The sequence below is a fragment of the Phyllostomus hastatus genome, unplaced genomic scaffold (genome assembly GCF_019186645.2).
Source record: "Phyllostomus hastatus isolate PE091 unplaced genomic scaffold, TTU_PhHast_1.1 phas_contig_17, whole genome shotgun sequence".
In the NCBI taxonomy this organism is placed as follows: Eukaryota; Metazoa; Chordata; class Mammalia; order Chiroptera; family Phyllostomidae; genus Phyllostomus; species Phyllostomus hastatus.
The window spans coordinates 35,364,994-35,390,655 of record NW_025333664.1 but is presented as its reverse complement, the minus strand read 5'-3'; the positions used below and the strand labels follow the sequence as shown (position 1 = coordinate 35,390,655).

General features: G+C 37.3%; 1 protein-coding gene across 1 annotated transcript in view; it reads right to left on the bottom strand.

The window, feature by feature from the left end:
- MACROD2 (mono-ADP ribosylhydrolase 2) overlaps positions 1–25,662 on the bottom strand; it is a 2,133,612-nt gene that overhangs the window by 532,179 nt on the left and 1,575,771 nt on the right. Inside the window, exon 8 of the mRNA XM_045832893.1 lies at positions 24,656–24,729. Within this exon, the coding sequence (XP_045688849.1) occupies positions 24,656–24,729 (74 nt within the window). The remainder of the gene's footprint in view (positions 1–24,655; positions 24,730–25,662) is intronic.

The window sequence follows — 25,662 nt, the reverse complement described above, 5'->3', positions numbered from 1 at the left end:
GACCCAATATGAGAACCTGGTAAGCCTCATGATTTTACCTCTGTGCTCTCACCTTTAATACTTTACGAAGAAAGGAAAGAGCTCAACACAAACACCTTCTGTTCAAGGTAGAATTGTTTTTACTGTTCTTCAAATTTAAATATGTATGTGCATACATACAGAGGATTTCAAAGTTATTGTATCAGTTTGAGTGTAATCCAAGGCCAAGGCTGCTGGTTTCAGAGTATAGAGAAGTTACATTTACTAGATTGAAAATGCTACTTAGGCCATGTCTCAGTTTCTAAATCTGTAAAATGTTGGGATATAAGGAACCTGGAATGAGACCTGGCACATCACAAGGGCTCAGTACATGTTAGCCACTATTATTCTACACTTAGATGGACCATTAGTTATAGAAACCACCTCTGTGAAGAAAGAATGAAGATAAGCCTTCTGGACAGTACAACATAAAGACATAAACCAATTTCCACTCTCCAGTTGATTCTGAACCATAGCAGAGATATGAGTTGGCTCGTGTATGTTAAATATTCCCAAGAAACCAGTTATTAGTGATTCATCAAAAACTTCTCATATCCTCAATGTGCTGAAGACTGCAGCACTGCCTGGGACAGGTTTGAGTAGCACAGATACAAATGCCAGGCATGCACAGCTTCTTTATTGCTGGTGCAGAGAAATGCAGTGAGAAGACAATTCTCCCTGAACACAAAAAGACAACAGTCAAATGTGCCCCAAACTAGCCCTTTGTCTGACCCAGATATGTCTCTTCCAACAGCATTCATGAGTCATAGCAAATATGCACCTTCAGAAAGAAACAAAATGTCTAATACTAAGACGGCTCTAAAAATTAAGGCTGTTCTTTGCACATTTACTTTTGAAAACTACATTGTGCTTGAAAGTGACCCAAATTATCTGTCACCACTCATGTGATGAAACATATCCTTCCCACAGCAAAATCTTTCTTGCTCTGAGTAAATTTAGCTTTAATTCATTTGAAGTTAGGCAGATCTTCAAGGATCCTTTCAAAGGGTGCTTTGAAAAGATCACTGTAGATGGCCATTTTTTTATTATGGCTCTCATACAAATGAATTGATGTTTCAGAGGTAAGAATGTCAGTTCTGTCAATTGCTTGCTCACTCATTTATCCCGAGTTAAACTGCAACTGTTCAAGTTTCTCCCCTCCATCCAACAGGCAGTGAGTACCAGCTACCAGCAGGCAGACTATCCTCTCCAAGTCCAGAACAATGTTTATTCCTGATTTTTTTCCCCAACTCTGCCTATTTTCCTGTACAAAGCCATTGTATGCTTTGGGGTGTTGGGATGATAGTCAAATCAAACCGGCAAGAGGATACCCTCCTTACTGTCATAAGGCAAGAGAACACCACCCCTACTGAGTACATTTCTAATTTGTACGTAGAAATAATTTCAAACTTACCTGAATGGGCTATCCTCAGCATGTTAATTAATATACATTAATCATTCCACCAAGTCTATTTATTGTGTACATACGTACATACTTACATTCACATCTTTGCTAATCACAGTATCAATATAACCAATAACTAGTGACTTAGTGTAGCTAACATTTGTATAGCAGTTCACAAGCACATTCACATACTTTTTCTTATGTACTTTTGAAAAGACATCTATGAAGCAGGTGGGGTAAAAAGGGATAAACATGTTTTGATTTTCAGTGTGATCCTGGCATTGTACTAGGGTTTTGAGAGTGCCAGGACTAGAGTGTGATGAGGGAAGAATGCGGGAAGCAGAACTGAAGGTGCTTCTCACCCTCAGAGTCATACACAGTACCGACTTGGAACCTTAAATAGTGTATCTTCCTCTCTTCAAACACAGACAAACTAATACTCAGAAATCTTCAGAAACTTGCCAAAGGCCTCCATTTAGTAAATCCTTGATTCCATTCCGGTGTTCTTTTCTACACTGAGGTGGCCTATGGCCCAAAGACATTGCCAAATAAAACCACACTAATGAATTGCATCTCAATTGATTTGGCTCCTTGAAGTTTCACTTAAAATTCAGTGTAGATAGCACTTGAAAGAAAATCTCCATTTAATCATTTTTATCACTGTTTATAAAATGAGAATGCTTTATTTTCAGTTTTGTTAGTTTCTGTAAAATTCTGCATTTAGTATATCCTAATTATGTATACTGTTGGGCTTATTATCAATAATTTTGGTTTGATTGCACATGTAATGAGATAGATGAACTACCCAAGAGATGGCAGAAAATGAATTTGCGTCATACTGTCATTTTTATTTTTATATAATTTCAAAATATATTCTGTCCCCTAGCTCCAATGGAAGTTTATGGAAATCCACCAGAAACTTTTACTGTGTTCATTACTTTACCATTCTACAAAATAAGACCCTCAAGTTAATACTTATCTTGCTCCAAAGTCACTAAAACAAAAAGCTTCAAGTTTAAAACAACTTCATTGTAAAGGGCTGTATATTTTATTTCTTTTTAGTAGCTTTAAATCTACTCACAGCAGTCCCAGATGGAATTTATGAGAATACAATAATATGCCAATTAACTACAGTCAACCAGTTCCTAATTCTACATTTACAGAATGCCTTTATTATTAATGAAAATCCCTGCCATGCTCACTGAGAAACAAGAAGGCAAACTCAAAAGAAATCCAACCCACTCTTGGTTATAGTTATAGTTGTTTTTTGAGATGCAGAATTCCTCACCTTGGACTGCAAGTTCATGGATCAGATTTAGACCAATTTTCTTGTGGGAAGCTGCTGACACAATTAGGGCAAGTCATCCAAGAGAAAATCTATAGGTCTATCCACAAAGCACACAACCAGGAAACATCTCACTACATATTTGTTCTTGCTATCCCTTCCCCGTACTTTAAATACCCACTTGCCATTAAATGTTTCTGATGAGGAGCAGAATGAAAATCTGTATGAAGTTGGGGGTTGTGGCTCCAAAAAGACAATCTTAGATCTTTGATAGCTCATGACAGGTCTTCCAAATGCACTTGTGGATGTTGTTAAGACCCAGACCAGGGTGTTCTGTTTAAGAAACTATAGAGAAGAAAAGCATCCAAATTAGGAAGAAGGAAACAAAACTGTCACTGTTTGCAGATGACATGATAGTGTACATAGAAAATCCTATAGACTCCATCCAAAAACTGCTCGACCTAATAAATGAATTTGGCAAAACAGCAGGATACAAAGTCAACATCCAGAAATCAAAAGCATTTTTGTATATCAACAATGAAACAACAGAAGCAGAAATCAGAAAAAAATCCCATTTGATATAGTAACAAGAAAAACAAAATGCCTAGGAATAAACCTAACCAAGGAGGTAAAAGACCTCTACTCAGAAAACTACACAACACTCAAGAAAGAAATTAAGGAAGACACAAACAAATGGAAACATACACCGTGTTCATGGATTGGAAGAATTATTATCATCAAAATGGTCATACTACCCAAAGCAATTTATGGATTCAATGTAATACTTATTAAAGTACCAATGGCATATTTCACAGATATAGAAGAAACACTTGAAAAATTTATGTGGAACCATAAACCACCCCAAATAGCTGCAGCAATTTTGAGACAGAAGAGCAAAGTTGGAGGGATCAAAATACCTGATATCAAACTGTATTACAAGATCACTGTAATGGAAGGGAAGACAAAGTGCTTTTCAGATAAGGTCAAATTAAAGGAGTTCATCATCACCAAGCCCTTATTTTATGAAATGCTAAAGGGACTTATTTAAGAAAAGAAGAAAAAGAAAAGACATGTATAGTAAAAGGACAGCAAACTCACAATTATTAACAACCACACCTAAAGCAAAACCAAAAGAAACTAAGTAAACAACTAGAACAGGAACAGAACCACAGAAATGGAGGGCACATGGAGGGCTAGCAGTAGGGGGGTGGGAAGAGGAAAGAGGGGGAAAAGGTATAGAGAATAAGTAGCATAGAATGTAGGCTGAAAATAGATAGGGGGAGGGCAAGAATAGTATGGGAAATGCAGAAGCTAAAGAACTCATAAGTATGACACATGGACATGAACTAAAGGGGGGGAACGTGGGTGGGAGAGAGGGTACAGGGTGGAGGGGAGAGAAGGGGGAAATGGGACAACTGTAATAGCATAATCAATAAAAAGATTAAAAAAAAGATCACTGTAATCAAAACAGCCTGGTACTGGCATAAGAACAGACACATAGACCAATGGGACAGAACAGAGAGCCCAGAAGTAAACCCAAGTATCTATGGTCAATTAATATTTGACAAAGGGGGTAGAAGCATAAAATAGAGTAAAAATAGCCTCTTCAACAAATGGTGTTGGGAGAGCTGGACAGCTGTGTGCAAAAAAATGAAACTGAAGCACCAACTTACACCATACACAAAAATAAATTCAAGATGGACAAAAGATTTAAATATAAGTTGTGATACCATTAAAATCCTAGAGGAGAACATAGGAAAATCTCAGATATTTCATGCAACAATATTTTAACTGATATTTCCCCAAGAGCAAGGGACATAATGGAAAAAATAAACAAATGGGATCTCATCAAAATAAAAAGCTTCTGCACAGCTAGAGAAAACAGTATTAAAATGAAAAGAGAACCAACTGTATTGGAAAACATTTTGCTAATGATACCTCAAACAAGGGTTTAATCTCTCAAATATATAAAAAAACTCACATGACTCCACTCTAAGAAGACAAGCAATCCAATTAAAAAAATGGGCAAAGGACTTGAACAGACACTTCTCCAAGGAGGACATACAGAGGGTCCAGAGACATATGAAAAGATGCTCAGTATTGCTAGCTATCAGAGAGATGCAAATTAAAACAACAATAAGATACCACCTCACACCATTGAGAATGGCCATCATAAACAAAGCAATGAACAAGTGCTGGAGAGGTTGTGGAGAAAAGGGAACCCTATGCACTGTTGGTGGGATTGCAGACTGGTGCAACCACTATGGAAAACACTATGAAATTTCCTCAAAAAACTAAAAATAGAACTGCCCTTTGACCCAACAATTCCACTGCTAAGATTATATCCTAAGAAGCCTGAAATGCCAATCCAAAGAACCTATGCACCCCAATGTTCATTGCAGCACAATTTACAATAACCAAGTGCTAGAAGCAACCTAAGTGCCCATTAGTAAATGAATGGATCAAAAAACTATGGTACATTTACACAATGGAATTCTATGGAGCAGAAAGAAAGAAGGAGCTCCTACCCTTTGCAACAGCATTGATGGAACTGGAAAGCATTATGCTAAGTGAAATAAGCCAGGCAGTGAAAGACAAATACCATATGATCTCACCTTTAACAGGAATCTAATTAACAAAATGAACAAGCAAGCAAAATATAACCAAAAACACTGAAATTGAGAACAAACTGACAGTGACCATAGGGGAAAAGGAAGGGGATTACAGGGGAAAAGAGTGAAGGGTTTGCAGGGACAAGTAGAAAGGACACATGGAAAATAATGGAGCAGGATGGAAACGGGGAGGGAATTGGGAAGGGCTGGGGTGGTCAGGAGGGGTAAGGGGAAAAGAGAGAAAATTGTACTTGAACAACAATAAAAAATGTTAAAATAAAAAAAATGCTAGCTATAGTAAACATTAAAAAAAGAAACTATAGAGAAGTGATCTATAAAACACTACCTAAGCCCTGACTTAATTTTTCAAATACTTGAATTTAGTCGTCTTAGGGTATACAGTGTGGAATGTGTCCACATGATTTCCAAAAATGCCATAGAGAAACTCAGGATGCCCCAGGCCCACTGGGACTTACCTGTTCCTCTGTTGAATCTGTTCTCAATTTTTGCAGACTCAACTGTCATGGAAGCTGCAGGTCTTTGTTATTAGAAGGAAATTGAAGCTCTGGGGTCCCCTTAAACTTTGAGGGAAGACACCTGTGTAAATATGCCTTGGCATGCAGTGTTACACTAGGCATCATCACTGTTATCAGCATTGGGGTCAAATGAGACAGAAGAAGATAAATAGTCTGTTTGTGCAATTATTATTATATTAATGCTGGCTCATCTGCATTTTGACACATGCCAGAGACTCTCATTCCACCTGCTGGAAAAGGTCTCCATACTGAGTCTACTCCCTGAGGATATTTCCCCCAATATAAACATCACAAAATTATAAGATAGGTTCTTCTCCTGAGATTTATATGAAACTTTATTTACTCCTACTCAATTTGGGTTCTACCCATAAAACTTCCTGTTGTCACTAAATGTCATCCATGCAAACTGACAAATTTGGGCATTCTTATCCAACCAGCTGTTTACAGACACAGTCACTTACTTACCTCACTAATCATTCTACTATTCTAAGATTTTTCCAGTCTTCAGTGCATTTGATGGAGCTGATTGAAATGTGTCTTTCTGACTCATCTCTTCCCCTAACTTGAACAGAACAGCCTCCTTGGCATTGTGCACAGTTCCAGGCTTCTCCTCACCTTTGCCTCAAAGGCCTGTGTAGGTTAGCCCTTGGCAATCAAATATAAGTGTTTCAGATAATGGAACTATTGTGCAAACTAACATCATTTATATTCTGCATCTCCAGAGTCTTTAATCCCTGACTCTGAGAATGCCCCTCTCCAACCTAATGCAAGGCAGAGAGAAAACAGAAAGAGACCAACTTTCTCTAGTATCAGATGCCTAGCTCTTCCAGCCCATTTTAACTGCTTTCTAAACTGAGGTCACTTGACACTTCACTCATTTTAGGAGTAAGACTCCACCTATTCTTCTTTTATTACTGAAGCTAAGAGTTAATTTGAATACAATGCTACTTAAAAGTTTTCCTTAAATTGCATTAATTATATTTCTTAGTAAACTATAACTCTTATAAGTTACTTTTGTATAGAAGTCCTTTCAAAAATTGGTGTATGGATCCTCACACTTACTTAAACAAGACAGTATATTTTAAGTAAGGCTTTAACTTTCTATCTGCCTCAGTTTCCTTATGTATATAAAAAATGTCTCCACAGTCTGAGAGGGTGGTGGCAAAAATTTACACTTAGCAACATGTCTGGCCTCTAGTAAATAATGTGTGCTATTATTCTATATAAAGCACTTAACAAAATAGAAGCCTGAATACCTTCTTATTTAAGTGGTAGTTATTGTATTATCCTTATTAGCCACAGACTAGAAAGGAATAGAAGTATTTATCATATAATGTTATTAGAACACATAGGAGCTTCTTTCCTCCCTCCTCTTTCTTCCTGTCAACCACCCATCTTTCTCTTGCCTCCAATCTCTTTTTCATTTCTTTCCTTATCTTCTTTTTGGTTTCAAATCAAACATGTGAGATATTGAGGAAAAAGAGAAAAGAAATGGGAGCACATAAAAGTTAAGTCTAAAAGGAACAATTATTGGAAAATAATTTGGCCTCTGCTTAAAAGTACAATATTCCAAACACAGAGCCAAAAGATAATAGCTGTATTTTCCCAGTGGTTGGTATTTAATTAGCACTCTGCTATTGTCGATTGGCTCTGCTGTCATGGGGATAAATCATTTACAAGCTATTTTAGAGGCTCAAACTGTTGCCGCTATCCATTTCATCAATCGTCTCATCAGCTTTGTCATTACAGATCTCAGCAATTTCTCACCTTTTCAGGAACTCTGTATGGATTTGACCTCGAGAAGTATTTGGCCACTATCATCTCAGCTATTAAATGTCAGTTTCAGACATCTCAAACTGTGTGTCAAGACACTGCATTCTGGCAGTAATCAACCCATTACTTCCCCCCCCCCCCCTCATAAAGCATGCTCTTCTAGAACCCCAAAACTGTGTGCTACAAGTTTCCTCAGGGGCTCATTTTATTGTGGGTGCCTTTGGAAACAATGTCTATTGTCAGCTATATTAATTTCCAGACTTTTGATAGTTTGTGACTGCACATTATGCAAATAATGACTTTTCATCTTTCCTGGGTGAATCAGGCAGCAGGATTAGGCAATAAGAGATAGAGCTAAGCAGCCTGTTCCATTAATATTTTTCAGGTTTGTCTGTTAGATCAATGACTTCTTCAAATCATATTTTCTACTCTTCAAAAAAGAGGTGCACTGAGCTTGTTTTATGCTTGCTGGTGAGTCACAGGAGGACAGGAAGGTCAGTGGACCCAGGCTACATCACCGTCAGGATATTTCCCATAATCACTTGTCCTTCTAGGCTGTTTTCATCTCTGCACCTATGTAGTGGTGGCCTGATGCATGAGCAAGCTAGGCAGAGTCAAAGAGGAAGTCAGTGAGACTGCAGGGTTTTGAGCCAAGGGGAAACACTATGGGTGGGACCAGAGAGACTTTCTTTTGGTGTTATAGACAAATTCAGTTGAGTGGAGCTTATTGGTTCTTCTCAGAATATATTTTAAATAACTAAAAATACAAAAACATTGCAAAAAACTCCATTTTATTGTGATAACAATTACCTGGAATCAGTGTGTATTGTGGAACTATTGCACGCTTCTTTACTGACATACCTAAACAAGACTTAGTGGTGATTTAAAGTCACAATGGACAGAAGTAGTGTTTTGAGATCTCTACAGCAAGTGTAGTATAATAAGAAATATCTGTTATTTCTACTGATGACAAAGTCACAAGGACCACTGATACCACTGGGGTTTGCAACAGTCATGAAAGAAGGAAGTGCTAACCTGCAGCTAGCAGTTAAAGAAAACAATTGTTTTCCTTTTCATGAATTCCCTGAAACCTCATAAGAGTTTATGGACCATGGGTCAAGGGTCCACGTTGTAGGTGAGGCATTTGTATTTTACTCCCAGGAGAATTAATGCACTGGGGAAAATGTGCAAGCAAACCCAGTGTTCTGTCCATTTAAGACAGAAAGCACCAAGAGCCTTCCTTGTCTCTCTCATTTACCCAGTCCCCCATCATAGTCTGGGCATCATTTGTCCTGGCATTTACCACAGTATCATGTGATAACTGTGTTTTCTCCTTCAACAGATTGTAAGAACTATATATCAACCATCTTTATATGAATAGTGCACAAGCCCTGGGACATGCCAGCTATTGAATAAGTGTTTGCTAAATATATTAATGAAGACTGGAAGGCTTTTGAAAGAATATGTATGATCTACACTGCCAAGATTTTTCTGAAGAACATATTTTTCTTTTTGAAAGAAGCTATATGTGAAAATAAACATTTTAAAAATAGTATCATCAGACTTTAGAACTGAAAATAGAAATATTGACAGCATTATCCATATTAAACACAAAGAATTTAAATGTGGATTTATTTAAATAGATAATATGGCTACCTGAAGACCTGGGTTCCTTGATTTAAAATCACAGTAGTCTCTGCAGGGAAACAGAAGGCCAGGTAGGCAAAGGGGTTAAGCATTGAACACACCAATTACAAATCAACAAGTGAAAGTCTCATACAAGGGAATAAGCTTCCAGGAATCTAAACTTTTTCAAGTTTGTCCCTAGAATAAGCTTTCCAGTTTAGGCAATAGCTGGAAGCTGCCTAATCCCAACATACTGCCAAGGGAGAAGTTTCCCCAGCCTTAGGCCACACTTGGAACCTTGCTGGAACTCTGCACACTAAAGCTGGTTTCTAACCCCTGTGTTTACTGATATTCCCAGGTGGGGGCTGGAGATCGGGGCTTGAATATTAATTTAGAATCCAATAAAATTCAGATAAAAACCTATTAACATGATCAAAATTTGATACCAAAAGGAAGATCTGTATGAGATGTGTTGGCTTCATGCATGCTCAGCTCCAGCATTGTAAGAAACAATGTAAAACATTCATTCAGTCAATACATTTTAATCAAGGTTTTCCCCTTGGATTAAATACACACACACAATAACCTCTGCTGTGCATATTAAAGATGTTTCATGTTTCACTTAGTTCAAGGCTCTACACTGCTGGGTAAACAAAGTGCCCTAAAGAGTTTCACAGGTAAGGTAATGGTGGAGGGAGCAATTTAAAGCCCACTCCTGCTGCATTTACCTCATGGTTTTTCTTTATTACATATTTAATAAACTTACTAATACATTCTAGGGAATACATTTATCCTCATCCTCTAAGGAAAACTATTTGCTGAATGTACTTAGAAATTGGGCAATGAAATTTATTTTTTCTTTCCTTCGTGAACAGAACGTGACTATTTGGGGAGGGTTCAATCCCTGCTGGCAAATAGCCATTTCCTGCAGAAAGACTTAAAAGAACTTATAAAAAACAGTCAAAATCCTCTGTAGACATTCAATAACTTATAAAGAAAAAAAGTTTGATGAGTTGGTACAAATGAATCAGGAACATATGGATCCTATTTCCCTTGACTTTAAATTTGTAAAAAGAAAAAAATTAGAAAAATGAACTTTGTAGATGTCACTGAACCCAGTGAAAAAACATATGAGATGATTGTTCAACTTAATACATTCCTAAGTTGCCCTGTGCTTCACTGAAGCATATTCAGGTCATTTGTAGCTCAATTTGGACTGTCAAACACACAGCCCATCATATTCTAACTGTTTTCAGAGTAAAATTTCAATAGCAGAAGATAGGAAGGTGGTTAGTATTCTCAGCAATTAATGTTGGTACAGTGGTTCATTTTCTAATTCATCAAAAAATTAATTTTTCCCTGGCTGGTGTGACTCAGTTGGTTGGAGTGCCTTCGCATCAACCAAACTGTTGTGGGTTCAATTCCCAGTCAGGGCACATGCCTGAGTTGCAGATTCTGTCCGTGTTGGGGCACATACAAGAGGCAACCAATCAATATTTCTCTCTCACATGGATGTTCCTCTCCCTCTCTTCCTTCCTCCCTTCCCCCCTCTCTAAAACCAATAAGCATGTCCTTAGGAGAGAATTTTAAGTAAGTAAATAAAAATATGTAAATAAGTGGCTGTGTTTATTTAAAATTAATTTTCTTAATGGCAGATGATTTGGAAAACATTGTGGGCAACACTTATCTGTATATCTAGAGGCCAGTCCACAGGAGGGTGGTGGAAACTGGCTCCCATGAAGGACAACAGGACACCAATCAGAAACTGTCTCCCGCAGTCATGCTAAATGGTGCCCTCATGCCCAGGGAGAACTAATTTGCTTCATGTGACTGAGCACTTCATTTTCAAAAGGTTTTTCAGGAAGCAATATAATTACATAAGATCCAAGAGGTAAACCTGTTGGCTTTCTTTTACAATCTTACTATAATACTTACTCAAATAATAATTCAAATGCATATATTGATAACTTTTACTAATTATTAAGTATAACTCATGTATGGAGGTATCTGAGTACATATCTTGAGACAATAATTACTATAAAAAGGATAATTGGAAATATATTAAAATGTTTTTTTTAAAGATTTTATTTATTTATTTTTAGAGAGGGAAGGGAGGAAGATAGAGAGAGACAAACATCAATGTGCGGTTGCTGGGGGTTATGGCCTGCAACCCAGGCATGTACCCTGGCTGGGAATCGAACCTGGGGACACTTTGGTTCCCAGCCCACGCTCAATCCACTGAGCTACACCAGCCAGGTAAAATGGTTTTTAAAGGAGGATGAAAGGCCTCTACTACATGCAGGGTGCCACAAAAAGCTAACTAGTAATTCTCATGGATATGTCACATGAGTTGAAGTTACGTGCTCTATTTAGACATCATCAAACTCATTTATCTCCCAGCCCATGTCAAAGGGGGTTTTTGGACTGATAAGTGCTCATCAGTAGGAAGTCTGCGGTGGATGCTCTAGTTCCTTCTAGACAACACATCCCACGCCACAGGAGGCTCCTAATCATGTTAGGAGGCCAGCTCTATATGGCTGAAAATGGCACTTACTCTCACAGTTCTAACTTAAGAGATCCCTTCTCACATTAAAGAGAATAAATATGAGCTTGTACTTTGGCATGTTCTAGCTGGAAAATACCCTTGAGAGTAAATGATCTAACATTCTCAAAAATAAAAGCTGCTGTTCCTCCCAGATATTTCAATGTAGTAGATTAGGGGATAGCCCAGTTATCTGAGATATCACTGTTTCCCAGGTGATTTTTACCATGTTTTACTGATAAGGAACAGTCTCAGAATGGTTGTAACATTTCCTGGAGTCTCCTTATTCCCAGGCCTGTGTACCTCCAACAAGTTTAGTAACACCTGGGCCATTAGAGCAACTCTTTGGTGTATAGTAGAGCAGGAAAAATGGCTCAGACTAAGGGGAGATCTGCTGGTTAGACACAGCCAGTGTTTATGTTGCAAAATGATTGCAGCTGAGTTATTCTTAGGCCTCTAAGGTCAGCACAGAAAGTGAAAAGTTCATACTGGCAAAATTATTCTTTAAACTTCTTTTAAAAGGCCTTATGTTGGAAACTGACACATCTCTTAATAAATCCAACAAAGCCCACTTTTCCTCCTGCTTTAGAAGAGATTGCTGGAGGTTTTTTTTTCAAAGTTTCAATTGAACAAGATGAAGTTTTGGCTAATATTTAGGATCACTGTCAGAGAAGCAGCAACAAAAACAAAAAGTCTATGTACTGGCATCATGCCAATGCAGAAAGAAGCTAAGAAATACCTGAGCATTAGGATCAATTAGAAGAAAAATAAATTCATATGTCTTACCTCATACAAAGGTTTATTATAAAACTAAAAACAAATTGCATCATTTAAATCTCTCTCTCTTTTTATCTCTATATTTTTGTAAAGGCTGCTCACAGCAGAAGCTACTGATATATGTACAAGTAGCACCTCTTGAACATCACTTCCCTGGTGCTCAGCAGATCACCTTCAGGTGGTCACAATCCTTGCTACAGAACCAAGTCTGAGACCAGTAGTTCAGATTATACCTGAAGCTCTCACTTCCTTGCTCCAGGCCTTCAAATTTGGGATTACAAATGTGAACACTTAATTATGACCAGTTTTTAGAAATGTGAATTTAACAGGGGCTTAGGAAACTATTTGTCTTCCAATGTCCTTCTACTTCTGTATCATTCAAATGAATAGTCTCTTCACTAAATGTTGAGATTCCTTGGTGTGAGATGAAGATACTAATGAATGAAGATACTTCTCTACTCTCAAGTTCCCATGTGATGAGACTTCTAAGGTGTCCATGAATAGAAATGAGGAGAACTCAGTCTGATTGAGAGGAGCATATTAGAAAGTCTTTTTGTCACTGAGTTCATAATCTAGCTTCTCCAAACCAGATTTTACCTGTAAATTCATCAGCCAAATCTTATGTTGTATGCCCATATGTCAACACTTGTGTGGGGTTTCTTTTACTATGCCTTTTGTTGAAGAGCCAAGAGATTGGAGAAATGATGGTTTTGCCAGAACTACCCATGTCCCTTACCATAGTGAGTAGCAGTGTCATCATCACAGGAGGTCTGGTTTTCATAGAGGTTACTTCTATGTTTAAATGTGTTAGAGAGACAGTGAGATGTTTACAGCTATGGCCACAGCTTCCATCTAAAACAGAGACCTAGCTGAGAACATTTCCTCTGATAAACACCTTATTTAATTCCACCAGGATGAGAAAAGACCTTTCTTGTTCTTCCCTGATTTGAGCTAGATGGCAGTGTCAGGACAGCTGATTTTCCAATCAATCATAGCAGCACATGAGCCCTGGTCAATTCAAGTGGAGGGCAAAGCAAAGAGTTGTTTTTTGAGCCCACCTAAGAAGGAGAAAAGCATGTTTTTAGCTCATGAAAATGGCTATAGACTATCTTTCAGAAGGACCTCTCAGTGTCATTTTTATCCTTGTGTTAGATGTAGAGCCATCGAGTGTTCAGAGGTTTAGTTTCTATTTATAAAAACATCACATCATTGAGATAATTAGTCACTTTAATTACATCAGGATTTTTAAAGTTTGGCTATTTTGAAAGCACCATATGATTCAGATCATTTACAAAAAGCAGCATGGCTCCTTTCCTCCTATACTAAATGAGTTAAGGTTGTTAATATTGACTCTAAAGATTTGTATAAAATTGAGGACTTCTTAAAGGCATTCAGACAGCATACACAAATGCTGCTGTATCTTTCGTATGTCACCTGAACAGCCTGGACAATCAGAGAGAACAAAGATTTCTATTGGTTGGATGGTGCTATGATGACTGGGCAAAGACAAGACTTTGTCTGCATCCAGTGGTGTTGTTCCTGAAGACCATACCAATGGCAATAAATTGTAGAGCTGGAAGAGAGATGGCCTACCTTTCCCATTTTACACGTGAGAAGCCCAAAGAGACAAAGTTAATTGTCTAAAGTTGTACAAGAAAGTGGAAGAATTTGATTAGAGCCTAAATTTTCTGACTCTTGTTTCCATCTCCTACTCTTTATGCCCAACTTCTTCTTTGAGATAATAATTTCCAGTGTTAAAGGGCAATATGCTTCCTCCCACCTAGCTTCCAGGAGCCATAATTCCCATTCTGGTTGTATGGAAGATAATTCAAGCTACTGTTATAGAGTCACCTCATAGACACAATCCTGCAGACTTGTTCCATAGTCTGATGGACTTAAAGGCCATACTTTGCAAAGGGATCCATCCTTTTTCAAACACTCTTATCTTGTGCTACTTATTCTTGACTTTTACTCAGTACTGGCTACTATTCAAAACTTTCATATCTCTTATTCTCAGGTTATAGTGAAGAAGGAGGAAGATGCAGCCATCAGTAAACAAATAAACAAATAAACAATCTTTTGATTTGCCCTTTAGTGAAAGTAATTTTGAAAGAACAATTTTTTTAAACACTATCACTGACTTTACTATTAGGAACCGTGACTGTAAATATCTTCTCCAACCCAACATATCTGAAGGTCCTGGAATACTCTCATCAAAAGGAAAAGTTCAACATAGCAAGGGCTCTCTGAAAGGGGTAGAATGAACTATTCAAACATATTTTTTTGTGAGGAGAGAAGCCCTCTAAATGATTCTCAACTTTCCCTTTTCTTAGTTGAAAATTATTAGCTTGAGTTGTTAAAACTAAAATGAGAGATCATTCTGTTTTGCAAAAATGCACCATATTTTGTCTCAAGGTTGATTCTTCACTCAAGTTAGCAAAATGGGCTTTATGACTGTTAACTACCAAACAATGAGTGAAATCTTTAGCAAAATATTCTCCTAAAGCAGAGCCACCCCGAGATGGCAGGGAACATGGCTGCTGGCTGCTTCTGACCCCCAAATTCTTCAGCTTCACCACCAAATTGAACCCTAATTTTCCCAGGGTTCAAAAATATCCCAGGGAAAAGCTCTAATCAGCTTATTTTTGGATCCTATGCCTACAAATGTACTTTTTAAAAATTTATTTTTATTACCTTTTTCCACTACCATTTATCCCCAAATGCACTTTGATTGGCTAAGTTTAGGTAAGATATTTGACTTTGCACTAATTGCCACTGACCACAGAACCAGGGATATAGTAGAACATGAAAGTGCTCAACTAGTTGACTTTAGAAAATTCCCTTTCCCTGAACTTAAACTATCACATCTTTAGATTAAAGTATCTACTGAAGAAAGTTTTGTGAAGGTGTAATAAAAGCATGTGTTATAAAAGCATATAGTGCATGTGTCCTACACACATGCCATGGGACACCATAGGTGCCAGAAATATATTGGTTTCCCGTGTGCCTTTAGCAATTTCACGTATCTACTCTACATCTCCTAGAACTCTTTCTAGATTCCCCAGACCTAGTGTGATATATATATACTAGGTCTGGGGAATCTAGAAAGAGATCATATATATATATATATATATATATATATATATATATATATGAATGAATTTCCCAAACATATTCATGCATAATTTTGTCCCTGACCAAATCAGAGTACATTTTTATGTTCTCTCTCTCTCTCTATTTCATTCTATTTATCTAATAGTAATGGGGACATAATGGACACAGCACAGCTGGCAGAGGAGGTCATGTGTTGATTATAACTAGCACAGAAACAAGCCACCCTAAACTCCATGGCACTGTAGGTTGGTGTCACTAGAGAACCCTAGAATCTTGATTATCCAGACATCCTATGCTGGTAGAAAAAAATTATTAGACTTTATAAAGTTCTCCACACAGAGTAAAACTAGAGGAAAGGATGCTTGGGCAGCCTTACCTTAACGCCTAAAAGTGTATGGTTAAAGCCCTCCCCACCATACGCATACTGGCTAACTGACAAAATCTATGTTTTACATATATCGTGCTTCCAATTGACGGGAACAGGGTTATGAAGCTTGAAGGAAATGGCAAGAGGCTCTAATTTCTGGCTCTAAGAACCTGGGCATGAGTGTTGTGAATAAATGCTAAAGCACTGTGGTGATAGGGAGTTGAATGGATTTTCCCACTTGGCAAGCTCCAATGTGGGTCAGTCTATGGTAACATAAGCATTTGAATATTCCCACCAAGTTAAGGCGGAGACTTCCTTGGAGTGTGGCTTTCACTCTAACAATGGACATTTGGAATCATAAGATAAAGAAATAAAACTCACTTCTGGACACCAGTGTCAGTCTGTAACAATCTCAACAAAGACAGCCTAAGAATAGGAAGGTATTGTGTATTTGTGTGTGTACATATGTGTGTGTGTGAAAGAGAGGGAGGGAAAAGGGGGAAAGGAGTAAAAAGGAGAAGAAGAGGGGAGGGGAGGAAGGAAAGAAAGAAGGAAAGAAGGATGATAGCAGGATAAAGAAAACATGAACTGCTTGCAAGTCATCAGGTTTTGGAAGAGCCAAAGAAGTATGGCATATGTGTAAAGTCTGGGAATAATTTTCTTCAATTATGTCACAGCTGATGAGTATCATGATTTCCACCTGAAGACCATGCTTGGGCTACTCAAAGGATACATTTTTATAGCAGCATATTAGAATGATGAATATTATTACCATAACCACTGTCCTGCACAGAATGTGAGTATTTTAAGATGAAACTTATTTTTGTAATCACACATATTTTAACCTTATATTGCACCAAAAACTAAGGCTGGCATGGATTCTCAAATGATATTTGAAGACATAAAAAGACATTCCCCAGAGAGAACAATAAGTACTTCATTTTCTCTTACCAGGTCTCTGAACATTAACCACAACCCTGTGTCGTATAGAACTGAGAGATGGGGTATTATGTGTTTTGCATTTCTGTAAAAAATCATTCACAGGAATTGAAAGTTGGTGTGAAAGATATAATTTTTCCATCAGAAATGTGAGTACCATTTTATGTTTCATTTAATCCCCCCTTCTAAGAACTAAAAAGATCGTAAGGTGTTTCATGTCAGAGACATAAAAGCAGGCTCCAAACTGTGGGGGCAGGGGGTTTGGGGTGTGTGTGTGTGTGTGTGTGTGTGTGTGTGTGTGAGATCCATATTGTGATTCTGAAAAAAAACCTGACAAACAATTTTTAACACTGCATATATTCAAAGACCTTTGCCAAGAAGGGGAAAAATACTTTTGGAACCAAAAGCTAAAGTGTGATGATTCCTTTGTGATCTGTAATGAAGAAACAAGTGACTCTCTCTCTCCCTGATCTTTTCAAATTAGCACAAGAACAGCATATAGACCTTTCAGAAAGCTGAACTTGCATTTCTTCAGTGGATTCCCAGTTCTATTTTCTGGAGTAGAGGAATTGGTTCACTTTTTTCAATACTTTGTGGATTGTGTATATGAAGGTTGGAAGGTGGGGAGAGTGACAGTGTTACTGCTTCTACATTGCACAGATTTTTATCTTTACTTCTAAAGGATGCCAATCATGAGCTCAAAATTAATTTTATTCTCTGGCTACCATCAGTTGACCTTGATGTTCAGAACATACTGGGTGAAGTTTCAGACATTTGCTTGCGATAAGTTGCAGGACTAGATGTCTGTCTTAATATAACACAACATACACACAACATCTCATGGTGTCCTGCCACATCTGTAGGCACACTACTGAAAGTGACAAACCCTAATACCACAGGTGTCCTGTTTCCCCCAGGAGGCACAGGTAAACAATTTTGATGACACGGAGATAGTGGTTAACATTTTGAACAATAATCTGTGCTAAAAGCACAGTTAAAAATATTATATTAGACAAAAGCCCAAATTCTGCAGGCAATGAGAGAAAATCTCCATCTTTCTCCTACATAGAAAAAACTGATTTTGGTTTCAAAATTGTAGACATGGGTTCCTTCTAGCCAATGATATCCAAGTCAGACCAGATTCCCACTAAGGGACTGCAAACATGAATGAAAGTTTAAATTGTTAAATTTAAACTTCCATTAAATTGTTCCCACCCCAAAACAAGGAGGTCTGCTTCTGCTCTGGAGGGGGCTGTTGGCATGAGGGAGGAGACTAGGAAATTCCCATGAAGTGACTGAATTGGAAAGATTTCTGGGAAATGCCATCGTCTAAAGTCTGCAGAGATGCAGCTGGGGCCTGGTCTCAGGTGAACCACACATCCTCCCCTCTGGATGGCTACAGACAAGCACAACTTTACTCAGAGCCACCCAGAATGCTATGCTTCTGCCCATCTATCTGCTGCTTTATAATTGGAGCAGGAGGAGCAGGGTAGGTCAAGTTTTTGTCTCACTGTAACTGGGGCCCAATTAGTACTTTAGGGATTTCACATTTAAAATTGTGAAACCAACAATCTTTGAGCTCAGAATCTTTATCTGAGACACCTTACACTAAAATGTGTTCCCAGAAGATTTAACACAAGTATAATATGCTGCAGGAAGCTTGCTTCTTTATGGTATTTGAAATCACTGATCATGGCCTCCATTGTGGGGAAATGTCTCACAATATCAAGCCATTGCTTTTAGAGGGGAAATACATCCCTTTCTTCTTTCACTTCCTATGGAGAACATTACAAATACTATATACATTGCCCCAGAGACCAATAGCTGGATGCCATATGAGTCCCTTGGTATATAGAACAATAGAAAAAGCACTGTAAAAAACATTTCTCAGGCTAACTTCCAGATATGAAAGGGTGGCTCATAGCTTTGGAGGGGGGAATCATTATTTCACAAGAAATGATATTTTTAGACTGCATGAAAAATGAGGAATGCATGAAACTGCAGATGATAACGCAGAGCAGCCACTCCTAGTTAGGAGTCTGGGCCACATTTCCTTTGCTCATTTCCATGAAGGCCCCTTATTTTGCTCACTTGTCTCTGCAATAAAATTTCTACTTGAGAAAAATGGGCACTTATGGAAAGGTTATCATGCCACATGCTGTCAATTTTTTATAGCAAACTGACATTCTTTCCTTTTGATTTTCTGAACTCAGAAGTTCTTAATTCTTAATTTAGTAAAAAATGCCAGTGGGTAACCCTTATACCTTGCCCACTTCATGTTTCATCCCTGAGTCTCTCTGCCACATATCTTATCTCTTAAGCCATAATTTCCATTTCTTTGTATTTCTAGTCTGTGTTGTAAGATAATTTATCTCTCTGGTCTTCTCAGAGTAGTAATTCAATTTTCAGTTGTGAATATTCACTTTTGCATTTTTCAATCTGAAGTCATTATAGTGTCTAGTTCTGGTAAGTCATTTTTTGTGCCCCAGATATACTCTCTTGAGGCTTCTCCTTTCTCTTTTCATTAAAGGGCTGTCCTATCTCTTCTGTTACAGCCACTGCAGTCAGAGCTAGTTGTACTATTTGTTCAGCAGGGCTCTCTCAAGTCCCTGTGTACCCTTAAACATGTAGTGACAACAGCCTCCTGACAGTTCAGACAGTGGGCAAAAGGAACAAGTGGATGGCGGTTGACAGGAATATGATCTTTCTGGCCCAAGTGCTCTAGCAAGGCCTCTGGATGTAACACTATCTAGCCATACAAGTTGTGGGTGATTGGTATAATTAGATAGAATTAAATCAACTATTGTTTTGGAAAAGAAAACAAGTATCCTTTCCTGAGGGTTTAGAAATCAAATAGTAACTATGTAAATGGAAAAATACAAAAGCTCACTAATCACATGACATTATGAACTATTTATGGTCAAAAATCATGAAGATGTGTCCCTTTGAATCATTTACTTATCTGACTGAGGAAAATATGGTAACTGATAGGAGAGTCACATTACATGGATTCCTCATACTTTTAAAAGAAAATTTCAGAGGACTCAACCAGCTGAAAATCCCAGAAGACACAACTTTACCCACCAAGCTCATGGGCTGGTTGACCTGTGAATGGGTAGACACAGCCATGATGGGGTCATGTTAAACAGCTGAATGAATAGGAAAGATAATGGGTAAAAAATTAATAAAAAACAGAGATATAAGAGATTAAGAGAGAAGTTGAGAGAAGAATGAAAATGAAATACTGCACTTCTTCTTGGATGTATCATTTGTAATTCCAGTCATTCATGAGATCCTGCTCTAGTTTCAGCCCTTGAACTTCAAGATTTTTTGTATAGCTTATTTATGCATTATATCTTCCTTTATGAATGTTATTTTTGGTGTATGTCTATTTCTTGCAACTAAGCTCAAACTAAGACCCAAACCCAAGTTAGTTATGATAATCTGATCAATTTATCATGTCTTTGGTTCTGACATATTTCCTGAGCTTCAGGCTCAAATAGCCAATATTCTATTTGAAATCTTCATTCTATATCTAAAATAATCTTAGACTTAACTGTCTACAACATAATTCTTATTTTCTTTATTTTTTAAAAAAACATGAACATGTTCCTCTAGCAAGTTTCTCAGTAAATCCACCAAAATTAACCCAGGTGCTCAGGCCAAAAATCTAGTGGTCATTTTTGACTCTTTTATTTTCCTTATATACCTCATCTGATTTACCACTATGATAGACACTACTACTGTCATTGATATCCAGTTGCCTCTTTCCAAACATGTGAAAGAATAGCCTTTCCCTGTCTCCTTGGTGCTTTGCCCTGGACATTTAAATGTGAGGGAACACTATATGCACAATTCCTTTGCAGAATCATTGAAGAGCTGTTACTTGATTGCCTGTCTTTTCCTGTCATGTGATACATGATGTTTCACATGGTAGAATACCTATCAGACTGGGTTCCTGACTGAACCAGAACCTTCTGCTGACTCAAAATACACAAGTAGTGTGACCAACCATTAAACCTTTGCTGCTTTATGGCACTGAGATTTGGAGGTTGTGTATAACCACAGCATAAGCTAGCCTACCTTAAAACAATCCCCAAATCATGTTGTCTCTATTATCAAAATACATTCCAAACCACAATGCTGTCACCTCCTCTTCTGTATTCCAATTTACCCTCATTTCTTGCCTGTATTTATTATAAGAACCTCCTAATCAGTCTTCCCTTTTCTACTCAGACATCTCCCAGATCCATTCATTTTCCAAGCAGCAGCCATACTTTTTTTTGTCATTTTAAAGGTAAATTCATCTATGCCACCCCTTGCTGACACCCTCAACAACATCCAATTAGACTTAGAATAAAACTCAGTTTCTTAATGAACCCCAATACTCTATGACCCAGCCCCTACCTACTTGTCCAAATTGGCCTCCAACCATTCTTTTATCTCTCTACTTTAACCACACTGTCTCCTCTCACCATTGCTTGCAAATAGTAAACTGATTCTTTTCTCAGGATTTTTCACTTGCTATTCTCTCTTTGTGGAATGTTCTGCCTCAAGATCTCTGTGTGGCTTGGCTTGCTCCTTCCCATCATACAAATCTTTGTTCCAAGATTATGTCCTCAGACTAGACTCTACATTATCTAAAATCACATCCCCAAATAACTAACTATCCAATTACCTGTATTATGTTGTAAAGTAGTCTTTGAATTATCTTATTTCTTCATATGTTCAATTTATGTTTACTTTTCCCAAACTATGAATATCATAAGGAAAATTGTGTTTTTTTAGTGTTCTGTACTTGATAAATACCTAAATAGGACAGTTTCTGGTGCTTAGTGGAACTTAACAAATATCAAATTAATAATCAAGATTTCAAAATAATACTGCAATGAAGAGACAACTGAATAAGAATACTCTTGCATAAATCTTTAACCTAGTTTGTCTTATTACAGAACAGAAACAAAACATCAAAATATTGCTAATCAATTTGTATATCTACTATCCATGTCTTACCACTTTTAAATTATTTATTAAGTAAAACTTCACTTGTTCAAGTTATTGAAACAAAAAGCTTTTTCAAGGAGAATTAGAGTGGGATATGTTGCAATAGCGATAACTAAGTGTTTCTTAACTCAAATTAGCTACATTTTTACAACACAGCCAAGAAATAAGCAAAAAAAAAAGGAAAGCAAAATAACAGACTCAAAGTCAAAGTAGGCTAGTAAATTAGAGCAAAAACCATTAAGTAGAAAACACTAAGCTAACAAATTTCTATGGAAAATAACTATGAATAGTTAACTAGAGGGCATCCTTCAGTAGAACTCATCAATGAAGCTGTAAATGCAAACATGATGTTTGCTCTTCATTATCACCAACTTGATGATTTGTGTGGTTATGTGTACTTCCATCACATGCCAAGATGACAATGTGAACTTCCATTGGTGGGGAACAGCCTATTATTTTAGTGAAAAAATAGATTTGCACCAATACATTAAATCAGTTATCAGCTTTTATTAATGAAGCCCTCTACACTTTTGCAAAGCAGATGGTCTAGGTAAGGATCCTATACCATATGACCAAGAGACATTTTGAAGATACCTGCTGTCAAAGGGATTAAAATTCTTTCCCTTGGCTATGGAGCATTCCAAGGAAGAATGGCTGTGGAAACCAGGAGGGCTGACTCAGACTCTCAGCCCCTGACCCTGATATACAGAAGGCTTGAGTATATAATTCAACTTTTTTACTATAGATGAGAATAAGAAAATTATACTACCCTACATGTTTCATAAGATTGTCATGAAAATAATACATGTCAAAGATATATTTTGCAAACTGGCTGTATCAGATTTCTATATTTTATTTCTTTCAGGTAATTAAATTATACTCTAAATTGAAATTGTCATACAAGCTCTGTCTAGAAAGTCCCCAGTCATAGAATATGAAAAATAGAGACATTTATTGAAGATGATACAAGAAATATTGTACATAGGACAACAACATCTCAGACCCTTCAAAGTAGGCACCTTGGGACCTCACACAGTTCTCCCAATTGCCATCAGCTGACCTGCCGTATTTTCCTGAATCTCATCAGTGGTCTGAAATTTCTCCCCTTCCAAAACTAATTTTATTTTTAGAAAAGCCAGAAATCACAGGACACCAAATCTTGGCTGTAGAGGGATTGAGTCATCTGAGTGATCTGAAGTTTCACCAAAAAACTCTGCACCAGATGTGATGCATGAGCAGGTACATTGTGGTGATGAAGCTGCCAGTCACCAGTTGCCCATAGCTGTGGCCTTCTGAATCATCTGAATAGATTCCATGGAGAAATGTTCTAGTTAACACAAAACCTGATGCAGATTCATTGCTCTACTTGCTCATTATTTTGAATACCACAGCCACACAGTATACATGCTCACTCAAGTGTCGACCACTCCCACTGACTAGTATAGTGAAGTAATCATTTTTCATGCATGCTCATTCCAGTCCACTATCCTTGGCTACCAGGTTACATTGATGTCACATAAACCATTCTCATTATATCAACAATGTTGGCCTTTTTTTTGGACAGACCTTGTATGTATGCCTTTCAAAGTGAGAGGAAAACAAAGAGCAAGCAGCAAAATGCACATGTTTTGCCATTTGGTCTTCACTTCTATTTGAGATTAACAATGTCTATACCTGTTTAAGAAATATTGAAATTACAGTAATTAGCAGAAATTACACTGTTGTATCTTTAAACACACAAAAGCACTAAGAGCTATCTCTCATTAGAAAAGTTCCATAGTTTAATTTCAAGTACGAACATTTCCAAATAATCCATTTCCTACACAAGAAGAAGGCTAAATTCAAGGTCCATCATATATGGAACAGAATTTTTATAGCACTCACATGAATATATGAGAAAATAAAAATCAGGATAAAATGTACAAGATTGTTCATTGTATAAAACCTATTTACTATTATAATATGTTAATTGCCAAAACTCTGACATCTAAATTTCTGTAGTGTCACTACTTATTGTGTTGCTTTGTTTATGTAACTTTCCTGTTCATCACTAAACATATCCCAAAGATTTATTAAATAACCGAATTAGAATACATGATGAATATTCTGATGGAAGCATTTAGTTTTATAAAAACTCCTATATGTCTATTTATCTAACAATGAATAATCCAAGCCCAAACCAATGTCACAGTCAGAAGTCACTTTTTGGAAGTGACTAGTTATAAATAAAGAAAACTCAGGATACCAAAATTTTATTGTACACCAAGAATCTGCTGTCAACCAAGACAATTTAACTTTTTAAAGAAAATAGCACAGGACAATCCCTTATTTTCTTCACCTTAATGAAATCCATCCTGTTCTCTCTCTTACATACAAGACCTATACAACTTAAACATGTAAAAAATGAGATCATGGCTAAATGAATCCAATCACTTTGCCCATCTTCACCATCAAAATCAATTAATATAATCCCTTCAGTAAGTTAATTACAAGAAAATAATCACCTATGTAACCTGCATGAAGCATGCATGGTCAACTAGCTTTGGCTCAATAACTAGGTCCACTTGGTATTTATAAAATAGATTTATCTGCTTTTTTCAAATTAAGGCTGAAATTACACCATCTTGAATGTTCCGTGATTGTGTTGTTTTCCCTACCTCATGGTGATTCTTGGCTAGCCATTCCTTAGCGGTGCTGAGGGCAATCACTGCAGCAGGCTCATTCGGAAAACCTAAGTGAAGAGCAGAATACAACAAATTTAAAAAAAGAAGAAAAGATGAAGGCAATACAGAAGTCAACCATCGTACGATACTGGATTTTTCTTGTTTGAACAGTATTCATATCCTGGCTGGTATGGCTCAGTTAATTGAGTGCCAGCCTGCAAACTAAAAGTTTGCCAGCTCGATTACCAGTCAGTGCACATGCCTGGGTTATGGGCCAGGTTCCCAGTAGGGGGCGCATAAGAGGCAACCACACATTGATATTTCTCTCTCTCTCTCTTTCTCCTTCTCTTCCCTGCTCCCTAAAAAATAAATAAATAAACTCTTAAACAAAATAAAACTGTATGCAATTCAACCAATTGGTACTATGGAAGGCAGGCCTTAGAAAAGTACACACAGATTTGAAGCCTATGGTCCTACGAACAAGGCATTGATAGGGCTAGTTTTACACCAATCTAAAGCTGAAAACACTAAAGAATTTAATTGTCTCTTCAATTCTACAACAATATCAATTAAACATATATTTGCATGTACTTCATTGTTTTCAAAATAATTTCACATAATTTTCTTATAAAAGGTGATCAAATTAAGGGTTTTTTAAAATATATTTTATTACTTATGCTATAACAGGTGTTCCATTTTTTTCTCCTCTTTATTCCCCTCTGCGCTGCACCCCTCCTCCCACCAGCATTCCCTGACCTTAGTTCATATCCATAAGTCATACATATAAGTTCTCTGGCTTCTCCATTTTCCATACTATTCTTAACCTCCCCCTGTCTATTTTGTACCTCCCATTTATGCTTCTTATTCCCTGTACCTTTTCACCACTCTCCCCACTTCCCCTTCCCACTGATAACCCTCTATGTGATCTCCATTTCTGTGATTCTGTTCCTGCTCTAGTTGTTTGCTTAGCTTGTTTTTGTTGTTGTTTTATGTTCAGTTAT